Below are 13,108 nucleotides of genomic sequence, written 5' to 3' on the forward strand. Positions count from 1 at the left end.
TCCATGGCCGTCACCCCCATGATCTATTCATGACTGTCACCACCATGATCTATCCATGGCTGCCACCCCCATGATCTATCCATGGCTGTCACCCCCATGATCTATCCATGGCTGTCACACCCATGATCTATCCATGGCTGCCACCCCCATGATCTATCCATGGCTGCCACCCCCTTGATCTATCCATGGCTGCCACCCCCATGATCTATCCATGGCTGTCACCCCCATGATCTATCCATGGCTGTCACCCCCATGATCTATCCATGGCTGTCACCACCATGATCTATCCATGGCTGCCACCCCCATGATCTATCCATGGCTGCCACCCCCTTGATCTATCCATGGCTGCCACCCCCTTGATCTATCCATGGCTGTCACCCCCATGATCTATCCATGGCTGTCACCCCCATGATCTATCCATGGCTGTCACCACCATGATCTATCCATGGCTGTCACCACCATGATCTATCCATGGCTGTCACCCCCATGATCTATCCATGGCCGCCGCCCCCATGCTCTATCTACGGCCGCTATTTTGATAGAAAACTGCCACCCACTATTCATGCATCCGGTCCCTTTGAGGACGCCAGGTGCATGAATTACAGCTGTGGGGGTGTTTTTTTTAAGAACCTGATTAGAGCCAGAAGCTCTATTAGGCTTCAAAATAGGGTGATTTTTTTTTTCTGGTAGTGGATTTAGACCAAACTGTTTACATCAGATTTGAGTGCAAGTACCGTGTATTCTAGCTGGGTTTTCTTTGTAACACCAGCTGAGTACTAATTTTAATTGGTTAGTTCACCTGTAACATATAAGAGCAGTATAGGTGATTGTGGTGACTAGTTCCAATAGGTAATGACTAAGTGCTGACATTTGCGCAAATATCGTCTACCTCTTTGTCCCCTGCTCCATCTGTCAACCACTTGTCATATGAAGCTTCAATAAAAGGATTTTTGAAAGTGCAGCCGTCCGGAATTATTTCTTCATTGCAGGCATGTTATTATCAATGTGTTTATGCACCCACAAATCCATAAGCAGACCAAAACTCCCATTTTCTATTATAAGAAAGCTCTATTTGTGGAAAAAAATGAAATGCATTTTATTTGGGTACAGTGTCGCATGACTGCGCAATTGTCTGTAATGCAGTGCCATATTGTAAAAGATTTCCTGGTCATAAAGGGGGTAATTCTTCTGGAGGTCAAGTGGTTAAACGAATGGTGTCTCAAGTTCAACCCCAACCCAAAAAGAATCTTATTAGAATTATCACACACTTACTAGAATTAAATTGAGTGGATCACATATTGTCATTACGTTATTTTTAAGGCTTCAAACATCAACAAAAGGCCCAAAGTATCGCATCCTCTACATCAGAACTAAACAAATGAATACAAATGATGAACTTGTTGTTTTCATTATAATTTAATTTGGATTCATTTAAATTTGCTACTATTGTAATTCAGAGATTCGGATACATTTTGATTCATAACGAAACAAATGTGCGGTTCGTTTAGTTCCGAATTAATATTCGGACACATTATTCGTTATTCAGAGATTTGGATATATCCGAATACCCGAATTACAATATAAACAAATTTTACCGAATGCCCTGAATAACGTAACAAAATGTGTCCGAATTACGGAAATTCGGACTGAAGTTCGAATTGAATTTTACATTAAACTTCAGTCAAATTCTAACTACACTTATTGCTGAAATCAAAGACTGTGCGTGTTTTTAGAGTACCATTTCAAAATATTGCTGTTTTTGTTAAGCCAAACGTGATTTAAAGAGTCATTGTAATTACTGGTATTCAATGAAGATTTTTCTTTTGTTTGTTCACTTTTCTGCATTCAAATCGAAAATTATATAACATTTTCATTTCAACCAATTCCAAAATGTATCGATTTGAATGTATCGATTCGAAATAATCTGTAAATTCAAAGAAAATTCTAAAATTCCGAATACGAATTCCGAATACGAACTGAACGAATTAACCGAATTTAACTAAACAAAGTTACTAGATTAACGAATCAAAACACATTTTTTCGTCATGCACATGTCTAGTCTTATTTCATCTCTGCAGCTAAGGTACACAGAAGCACAACAAAGCAGCTCAACAAACATAGTTTTACCTTTCGGAAGTTGTATGTATTTTTTTTTTCGGAAGTTCGTAGTTTTGCATCTTTACTTAATGCAATTTTTGAGACTGAAAGGCAGATTGATATTTTTCTTAGTTTTAGCATATGAGGCTTTGAAAATGGTTGCTATATATCTTGCGTGTCCTTGTCTTAATTCATATGTGCATACGCATACAAAGTAGGCTATGAAATAAAATCTGCTCGAGTTTCCCAAATATATTGTAAGGTTGCTGTGACTGATGTAACCCGCGTGCCCTTGAAAAGCACTGAAGTACGGACATGCATTTCGCTGGAAGAGAAATTATCTTCCTTCAGATTACTGTTTTATTCAATGGCTAAAAGGGTTTGTGTTTTTGATCAAAGTTAACGAGAGCCCCGGATCATTGCCCTGTGAAAATATGCCGCTCAGGATCGTAATGGGGTCCTAGCTTATGCATTCCAAATCAGCAAGAATTTAGTGAATCTAATGTACTATTGTCATGGGAAACACATGGCCCCTTTATCTGTGCCTTGTCTCAGGGCAGGTTGGATGTTACAAACTAAAATCACTTAGGCACCTGTCTACAGGCTGCATTGGTAAGAGGATGTGTAGAAGTAGATTTATGTTAAAAGAAATATTAAACCCAAAAACAAACATTTTATTATATTGCAGCTTACCAATTCTTAGATGCGATGTCTGCATTTGTTTTCCTTTTAGGCTTTCTTTCCTTTATCTGCAATGCTAATTATCGGTGGGTATGTGTCTATGATGTGCCACATCCAAATAACTAAATAGAAAGAGAGACTATCCCCTAACTGGACTTTTAAGGCACTGAGATTGGATTGTATATAGATTATGGGCTAGATTCAGGTAGAATTAGGCGGGCGTAGCGTATCTCAGATACACTACGCCGCCGTAAGTTTGAGCAGCAAGTCCTGTATTCACAAAGAACTCGCGCTGAAACTTACGGCGGCGCAGTGTAACTGGGCCGGCGTAAGCCCGCCTAATTCAAAATAGGCTGGTTGGGGGCGTGTTCTATGTAAAATACTAGTGACCCAACGTATTTGACGTTTTTAATGAACGGCGCATGCGCCGTCCGTGGACCTATCCCAGTGCGCATGCTCCAAATGACGTTGGCAAATCGTCATGCTTTCAAAGTGAACGTAAATTACGGCCAGCCCCATTCACGGACGAGTTACGCAAACGGCGTAAAATTTTTAAATTTTGACGAGGGAACGACGGCCATACTTAACATTGGCTGCGCCATGTATTTGGTCGAATTACTTTACGCCTGAAAACCCCTTATGTAAACAGCCTATCTTTACTGCGACGGCCAGGCGTATGTTCGTTAAATCGGCGTATCTAGCTGATCTACATATTCTAGGCGTAAATCAGCGTACACGCCCCCAGCGGCCAGCGTAAATATGCAGTCAAGATACGACGGGGTAGGAGACTTACGCCGGTCGTATCTTAGCAACATTTAAGCGTATCTTAGTTTGAGCATACGCTTAAAGTTGCGACGGCGGGGATTCTGACTTACGACGGCGTATCTACTGATACGCCCGTCGTAAGTCTATGTGAATCTACCCCTATATATGCAATTCAATCTCAGTACTAGGGATGAGCCGAACACCCCCCTGTTCGGTTCGCACCAGAACTTGCGAACACACCAAACGTTCGTGTGAACTTTACAGCCCTATTAAAGTCTATGGGACTCGAACGTTTGAAATCTAAAGTGCTAATTTTAAAGGCTAATATGCAAGTTATTGTCCTAAAAAGTGTTTGGGGACCTGGGTCCTGTCCCAGGGTACATGTATCAATGCAAAAAAAAGTTTTAAAAACAGCTGTTTTTTCGAGGGGGAGTGATTTTAATAATGCTAAAAGTTAAACAATAAAAGTGAAATATTCCTTTAAATTTCGTACCTGGGGGGGGGGTGTAAAGTTAGCATGTGAAATAGTGCATTTTTCCCGCACTTAGAACTTTCTCTGCACAAAGTGTCATTTCTGAAAGAAAAAAAGACATTTAAAACTGACTTGCGGCTATAATGAACTGTCGGCTCTGGCAATTCAGAGCGAATTCATTCATAAAAAAAAAATAGCGTGGGGTCCCCCCAAATTCAATTACCAAGCCCTTCTGGTCTGGAATGGATATTAAGGGGAACCCCGCCATCAATTAAAAAAAAATTACGTGGGGTTCCCCCCAAATATCCATTCCAGACCCTTCAGGTCTGGTGTGGATTTTAAGGGGAACTCCACCCCAAATAAAAAAAAAATGGCTTGGAGTTCCCCCAAAAATCCACACCAGACCCTTTATCCGAGCACGTTAACCTGGCCGGCCGTAGAAAAGAGGGGGGACAGAGTGCGGCCCCCCTCTCCTGAACCGTACCAGGCCACATGCCCTCAACATGGGGAGGATGTCCCCATGTTGATGGGGACAAGGGCTTCATCCCCACAACCCATGCCTGGTGGTTTTGAGGGTCTGACCCCCAGATCCTGCCCCCCCCTATGTGAATTGGTAATGGGGTACATTGTACCCCTACCATTTCACGAAGGAAGTGTAAATAGTTGGAAAAAACACACACACACCGTAGAAAAAAGTCCTTTATTAATAAAAAATAAATAAAAAAAATCCAGCGGTGGTAATCCACTCTCGGTCCCGGCTTCCTGCTCCAACGTTGTCTGTATCCAGCGATGAGAAGATCCATCCATCCAGAGCGCAGCATCGCCAACCTCCTCTCTCCGCTGGACGATTGCGGTCGGCAAGGGCAGAATAGGGGAATGCCTTTGCAAACAAGGCATTCCCCTATTCTGCCTAGTGACACTGTAACTGATGACCATTCCCCGTGATCGGGAATGGTCATCAGTGAAGTGTCATGTGTAGCCATGCCCAATAACAGTAAGAATTACTTCCTAGGGAACACTTAACCCCTGCAGTGCCACCTAGCGGTTAACCCCTTCAGTGTAATTTTTATAGTAATCAGTGCATTTTTATAGCACTGATCGCTGTAAAAATTACAATGGTCCCAAAATGGTGTCAAAAGTGTCCGATGTGCCCGCCATAATGTCGCAGTCCTGATAAAAATCACTGACCGCCGCCATAACTAGTAAAAAAATAATTAGTCCCCTATTTTGTAGACGCTATGGGCCAGATCCACAGAGCAAAAGATACGACGCAGGAAATTTGAAAGTATGCCGGCGTATTAGTAGATACGCCGGTGTACTTTCAAATTTCCTGCGTCGTATCTTTAGTTTGAATCCTCAAACCAAGATACAACGGCTTTTGGGTAAGATCCGACAGGTGTACGTCTTCGTACGCCTTCGGATCTTAGATGCAATACTTCGGCGCCCGCTGGGTGGAGTTTGCGTTGTTTTCCGGGTTGGGTATGCAAATTAGCGATTTACGACGATCCACGAACGTACGCGTGGCCGTCGCATTTTCTAACGTCGTCTGTAGTCGGCTTTTTCCGGCGTATAGTTAAAGCTGGTATTTTGCGGCGTATATATAGACTTGCCATGTTAAGTATGGCCGTCGTTCCCACATCAAAATTTGAATTTTTTTTTTTGCGATAGTCGTCCGTGAATAGGGATGGACATAACTCACGTCTAAGTTCAAAAAATGACGTTGTTGCAACGTCATTTCGCGCAAAGCACGGCGGGAAATTTCTGGACGACGCATGCGCAGTTCATTCGGCGCGGGGACGCACTTCATTTAAATGAAACCCGCCCCCTAATCGCCGATTTGAATTCCGCCGCCAGAAATACACTACGCCGCCGTAACTTACGGCGCGAAATCGTTGAGGATTCAAAATTCCGCCAGGTAAGGTACGGCGGCGTAGCGTATCTCTGATACGCTGCGCGGATACAATTCTCTCTGGATCTGGCCCTATAACTTTTGCGCAAACCGATCAATAAATGCTTATTGCGATTGTTTCTACCAAAAATATGTCGAAGAATATGACTCGGTTTCTCGGCTTAAACTGTGGAGAATTTTTTTTTTATATATATATGTTTTTGGGGGATATTTATTATGGCAAAAATGTAAAAAATATAAAAAACAAAACAAAATTGTCAGTCTTTTTTTGTTTATAGCGCAAAAAATAAAAATCGCAGGTGATCAAATACCACCAAAAGAAATCTCTATTTGTGGGAAAAAAAGAAATTTACTCATATCTGTAAAACAAGCACAAGGTGCCTTGAAAATAATAAAAATAATAATGTAATTCTAAAGTACCGGTAACTTGTGGGTTTTGCTTAAATATGTTACAGGTTGATTTTTTATTGCGATTGTTTTGTTGTAAGATTTTATTTTTTATTCCATTTTAGGTGTAATAACATCTTACGGATTATACATGGATGGAATCTTAATGCAGAATTCTTCACGTCTAAGTTATTTTGTGGACGGCCTGACTCCCTGGAGTAAGCATTCCTTTAGGCTTCAGGCTTGTACTGCAAAAGGCTGTGCCTTAGGTGAAAAGGTATGAAATGGCTCATTAACCAGATCTGCGCTTTCCCTGAGTCTGGAGTTAAGAGTGTGATGTGTGCAAAAGTGTCTTTCTTAACTTTAAAAATTATTCTATTAAAGGCCAGACAAATTTAAAAATGAAAGTTTATCCAAAGCTAAAACTTTTTTTTGCTTTGAATAGAGTAGGGAATAGCTAAAACTATGTTTTTATTTTATTTTTTTGTTTTTTCTATTTTTTGCTGTTTGTCTCCTATTGGGGACATTTACCTTTGCTTCGTGACTCCAAAGTGGGGAGAAATCCCCTTTAAGGTTCGGATCACATTAGATCCGGTTTTCCCCTGCATCCAATTTGAATGTCAGGAGATTGTGACCGGCTCTCTGTGGCACCGATTCACATATCTCTGGAGTGGCTCCAGACTGAATTGCACAGGAATTCTGTGTGTTTTCTGGTCTGTTTCAGGTCCGAATTCAGCCAAAAATTCAGACTGAAATCAGACCTGAAATGGTGAACTGGGACGCACTGGACCCCCTGCTGGGAGCCGTTCCTTTCTTCAGTGTGAACCCAGCATTAGACAGAAGTCCCCATTGGAAGATTTCCCCTAACTTCCTTTTCCGTTCTCACTGTAAAAATTTGTATTTTCCTTCACTTTCTGTCCCATCAATAGTTTGAATCTCTCCAGTGGGGACACAGACAGCCATAGAAACCTGAAAAGAGGTCCAACCCTCCCACACAAAAAAGTTTTGCTTTTATACACACTTGAAAGCCAGACTCTATGCATTAATACATCAATAATTTTATTTGTATTTGAAAGCTGTGTATGTAATGGAATTTGATTTTGTATCAGCCTCTTGCAGTCCTTGTACAGCAGAGATCAGAGAGGGAGAGGAGGAAGCATCACAAAGGGCCAATCAATTCATGACACGACAAGGACTGTGCTGATCGGAGGAGAGAGCAGAGTGATAGAGAGATAGGCCTATGGCCTCGTATACACGACCGAGAAACTCGACGGGTGAAACACATCGTTTTGCTCGTCGAGTTCCTTGTGAAGCCGTCGAGGAACTCGACAAGCCAATTTTCTCCATTCCCATCAAGGAAATAGAGAACATGCTCTCTTTTTGGCTCGTCGAGTTTCTCGACAGTTTCCTCGACGAAAGTGTACACACGACCGGTTTCCTCGGCAAAAAAATATCTCCCAGCAAGTTTCTTGCTGGTTTTTGCCGAGGAACTCGGTCGTGTGTACGAGGCCTATCAGTGTGCTGATTATCTTTCACTGTCCATTCACAGGCTGGGGGGTGGGACTATGACAGCCTGGGCACAGCAGAAGTGGGTTGAATGATGCTGGCTATTCTGCTGGAAGATTGAGGACATCTAGTAGCAGAAAAGAGTGCTACTCCAAATTAAGGGTGAATATTGCAGAAAAAGCTGCTCTACTTTTTTATTTCATACCTTACTGGGAATTCTACTTTCTTCAAAACTCCTGTCCAGCCATAACCTATAAACAGCAGACAAGAAGTAGCGCCAATGCGGGTTAACGTGCCTGTACATCAGCCATAATCACGACTCCTGCGCAGCTCACAGAGCGCGCATCCAGGAGCCCGCCGATTTGTGTGCCACCGGACAGAGCAGATCACATTACCGATGTGCCTGGGTGATCACTTGAGTGTTGGGTCAAATACAGCCTGCTGCAAAGAAAATTTGACCTGCAGGTAGGGACAGTGGCCTCTGACACAAGTCTTTAGGTCATCCTACGGTCTCCATTTCTCCCCAACATCCACCACTCCTTCTCTGGTCTCCAGCACAGGTTTCCTTTGTTGTACTGTCATCATTTGGTAGGATTGCTGGTGTCCTATTAACCAATCATGTTAGTCCCCCTTACCTCAGAACCCTCCTTACATCTGAGTCTCCTTTTACATGAACGTTCCTATTAGAGTGCCCCTTTACACCAGGGTCCCAATCAGAGTTTCCCCTTACATGAGAATCCTCATCAGGGTCCCTGAGAGGGACCTTGATGTAAGAGGGCTTTGGTAGGCTCAAGTTCATTTGCAATTTATTTTCTTTTGATTTACTCCAATTCTTTCTCTCTTGTTCTGAATCATAGTAAAGCCTCGTACACACGACCGAGGAACTCGACGGGCGAAACACATAGTTTTCCTCTTCGAGTTCCTTGTTAGGCTGTCGAGGAATTAGACAAGGCAAGTTTCTCCATTCCCGTCGAGGAAATAGAGAACTTGCTCTCTTTTTGGCTCGTCGAGTTTCTCGACAGTTTCCTCGACGAAAATGTACACACGACCAGTTTCCTCGGCAAAAAAATATCTCCCAGCAAGTTTCTTGCTGGTTTTTGCCGAGAAACTCGGTCGTGTGTACGAGGCCTGAGCTGATTACAAAAAAGCCACATGTAGAACTTATTTAGTCATTTAAATGTAATTCAATCATTTATAAAACAGTTTTTTTAGCTTGGAAATATTTCTAAAATATACAATGTGGCCGTTGTACAGAAAGGTTTGGGGACCCCCACTAGACCATAGAGGGCAATTCAGCAGTTGCTTGGAGTATCGCTAGTTTCAAGCTCGTTGCTAATTCCAGCCCTGTAGGGTACCTTCTCAAGGACCCCAAGTCTGCTTATACAACTGCCAGGTGTCATAGGAACAGAAATGAAATTTGGTACCAGGGCACTTGTGATGGCTGATGCCCACAGTACCCCAAAGTGCAGAACCATATGACCTGGTAGTCCTTGGATGCTTTCCATACTTGGTTGGCCTGTAAGGAGCAGCTTAGTGAGACGCTTGTGCCTGTGTGTGCCCAGGCTCCAATACGGTACACCTAAAGTGACCCAAGGACTTTAGAAAGTATATTAGAGGAGAAGCACCAAAAAAAAACTGAGGTTCTAAACCTTCCCCATTCAACCAAAATGTGTTTTGATTGTTGTCTGATTCTCTGGTAGAAAGATTTCACTTCCCAGTATGATATGCAGAAAATCTTGACAGAATCACAGACAAAAAATAAATGAATGCATAGTAAATAAAATTAAGATGTGTTCACTTATTTACTTTGTCTTTGATTGGGTTATTTAAAGTGACCTGCTTGTTGCTTGTTTTACCCCACATGACTATGGAATTAGGGTAGAGTTAAAAAGTGCTCATGGCCAACAGTAGCAATGTAATGCTCCTGTTTTAAGCTGACTGCGTGATTTATGAGACATAAATGCTTTATTCCTTTAAATGGTGGGATATTTTTCTTGTAATATATGCAATCCTCTGCACTGACTAGCAGGTTGTTAAGGAGCCAGCATCCGCCAGCGCCCTTAACAACCAATAACTCATCGCTGGTGTCAGCTGGGGATTCCTGTCTGACAGCAGAATGTAAACAAAGATGCTGACAGTAAGAATGCAAAAAAACTGTGTGGGGGGTCCCCCCACAATTCATACCATGCTCTTCAGGTCTGGTATGAATTTAAAGGGGGACCCCTGCACAAAAAATGGTTTGGGAGCCCCCCAATTTTTGTTATACCAGACTCTTATCCAAGTATGCAGTCTGGCAGACCAGGAAAGAGGGGATGGAGCATGCACTCCCTCTCCCCCCCCGCTCCTGAACCATACCATGCGACATGCTCCCAATATAGCAGGAGGTAATTTGCCAGGGTGAACCCACTCTTGGCAAAGCACCTTTCCCCCCCATGTTGATGAGGATATAGGCCCCTTTCACACACCCTGGCCCTGTGGTTGTAGAGGGCTGTGGGGGTGGGAGGGGGGCTTATTAAAATCTGAAAGCCAGCTTTAACAATAAGGGGGCTCCCAGATATCCTGTAGATACCTATGTAAATGAGTAAGGGTACATAGTACTCTCACCAGCAGTACAAACAAATTGCAACCACCCCAACCTAGCCTATCTGCAAGCAAAGGAGCACATGGACTGATAACGCATGTCAAAAAACAACAAACAAAAATTCCCAGCTCACTTACCAGCCAGTCTGCAACAAACCAGATTGACCCTGTGCACTGTTAGACAAGGACAAGTCAATTCAGTTTGTTGCAGGCTGGCTGGGAATTGATGTTTGTTTTGTTTTTACATACATCTCATAGTACATAGTACTCATAGTACTGTGTCTTTTTGTGGAGAAAGCCATCTTGGAAGACGTTAGGCTTTGCTTCCTCTTGTCAGAGCTGTCCCCTGATGACTGGTGATCTGTTGACAACTAGGGGAAAATTCAAAAAGCAGTAAGAGAAGTGGTGCAAGTACAGATGCACAAAATGAATGAAGCAAGGAAATACTTGCACTGCAGGCCTTGAGTACAACTTTCTCTCCAGCAAGGATAAGAGGTACAGCACAGGAGTGACGTCACCAAATCTCACCCCATATCTCATAAGACTAGCAATTAAATACAGCAGTGATGATCTCATACTGCAGATATACAGCTATGAGGCTACAGAACGAGAGTGCCCAGGCACCAGAAAAACGTATGACAAATGGTAAAATTTTCACATGTTGCTTAGACAAAAATAACATCTCTAGAAGTTTTTACTTTTCGTGGTCAGGTCCACTTTAATTCTTGCTGCAGAGACACCCAGATACTAATATTTCCTGTGTTTTTTGTGTTTTTAATTAATTTTTAAAAATTTTTTTCAAAGTGAAGGGGTCAGGAAATGGTCACTCTTATGTAGGCCGTTCATGTGCTGCATTTTGACTTCATAAGAGAACTTTACAAAGAAAATCCTCATAATTGTCTGTTTTAAAAGGGTTCCGTCTCGCTCTTTGAAACCGATCCAACTCCTCATGCCACCCGAATTGGTCGAGCAAAAATGCACACTTTATTACCATTAAACATTTTATAGCTTTGCCTACTTTGATGAATATTTACTCTTAAAAGCTTGCCTGGCACCATGCCAGATTCACGTCTTCATTTTTAACTTCAAGTATGTAAGAAGTTTAAAAAAAATTAAGGACATCAGAGCAAAAATGGAAATTAAATAAAAGTCTGAGGGATGTTCTCAGTGTGTATACAGGTTATCAAGGATTAGAAGAAAATGTTGTACTTATGCAGTCTGGAGAGAAAAGCTTAGGCACAGGCTTTTCATAGTTAGAATGTCTGTCAGACATGAATAGACGTCTTGACTGGATACAATGGATCTTGGAAACAATCATTGCAGGCATCCCACATATGCATAGGTTTCTATACCTATAGTATGTCAGGGCTGTATGGTCAATAAACTGGTGAAAAGATTTCAGATTTAATGTGGTATTAGAAATTTTCCAGTATTGTGCTTTAATCTTTTATCTTTTTTAGGGCTCATTCCCAATAGGGGTTGGGGGGCAAAGTTGGGGTGTGCTTCACTCCATTTTTTGATGGGAAAAAAAATTGGATCACCTAGTCTGGTCTGTACAGACTCACCGGATCGATCCGTCCGAAGGGATCCCCCGCATGCGTCGTAATGATTCGACGCATGTGTGGAATTCCTTTTATGACAGCGTCGCGCACGTCGCCGCGTCATCATCGCGGCGACGGCGCGACACGTCATCGCAAGGGGATTTCGGCGCGGATTTCGATCCGATGGTGAGTACACTCCATCGGATCCAAATCCGTGGAAATCCTCGAGAGGATTTATCCGCGGATACGGTCCGGTGGACCGTATCCGCGGATAAATCCTCTTGTGTGTACTAGGCCTCAGATTAAAGCAGGGGTCTCCAAATTGCGGCCTGGGCCCTTTGCTTGCCTTTTCCTGGCCCTTAGGACACTATTCCTCCCACTGACACCAATGATGGGGTGCCATCCCACCCACTGACACCAATGATGGAGCAATATTCCTCTGACTGACACTAATAATGGGGCACTATTCTTGCCACTGACACCAACAATGGGCACTAATCCTCCCACTGACACCATGGATTTGGCACTATTCCTCCCATTAAAGATGTGGCAGTGTTTACTCCCACACCAGAACATGTTTTAATCCTACTGGCCACAGTCCGGCCCCTAAAGTCTGTATAGGACAGTAAATGGGCCCTTGGTTTAGAAAGTTTGGAGACCCCTGGATTAAAGGACAGGTTCACCTTTTGAACAAGTTACATGTTACACCCATATTTAGGGTGTAACATGTTCAGCATCTATCCTCTCTCCCCCCTGACCCCCCCGTCCTTGTGACAGCGGGCCAGAGATCTCCTCCCTGCACCCGCTGTCACAATTCAAATGGAGTGCAGCCGCAAGGGGCTATGCTAAGGTTGCCACCTCATCCCTTTAAACCCGAACACATAATAATTACACAGGTTCTGAGGCAAATTTAATGCAGGTAAGGCACAAAGTGAACTTAATTACCACCTTAATCAGCCACAAAGCCAGTGTAATTAATATGTGTTCGGGTTTAAAGGGTTGAGGTGGAAACCCTAGGCTCCGCCCACATGGCCACATCATCGATTCCTAGATCTCTGTGAATCAGTGAACTACGAGCAGAGAAAAATTAAGTTCAATGATTCTGAGCATGCGTCGAATTGTTTCCGAGCATGCGTAGGATTTTTGTGCGTCAGAACTGCATACAGAAGT

At 42.9% G+C, this 13,108-nt stretch overlaps 1 protein-coding gene across 1 annotated transcript in view; it reads left to right on the forward strand.

Moving 5' to 3' along the window:
- Positions 1 to 13,108, forward strand: part of USH2A (usherin) — a 1,018,338-nt gene that overhangs the window by 525,805 nt on the left and 479,425 nt on the right. Inside the window, exon 36 of the mRNA XM_040347840.1 lies at positions 6,437 to 6,588. Coding sequence (XP_040203774.1) covers positions 6,437 to 6,588 — 152 coding nt within the window. The remainder of the gene's footprint in view (positions 1 to 6,436; positions 6,589 to 13,108) is intronic.

Source organism: Rana temporaria, chromosome 4 (assembly GCF_905171775.1).
Source record: "Rana temporaria chromosome 4, aRanTem1.1, whole genome shotgun sequence".
Taxonomy (NCBI): Eukaryota; Metazoa; Chordata; class Amphibia; order Anura; family Ranidae; genus Rana; species Rana temporaria.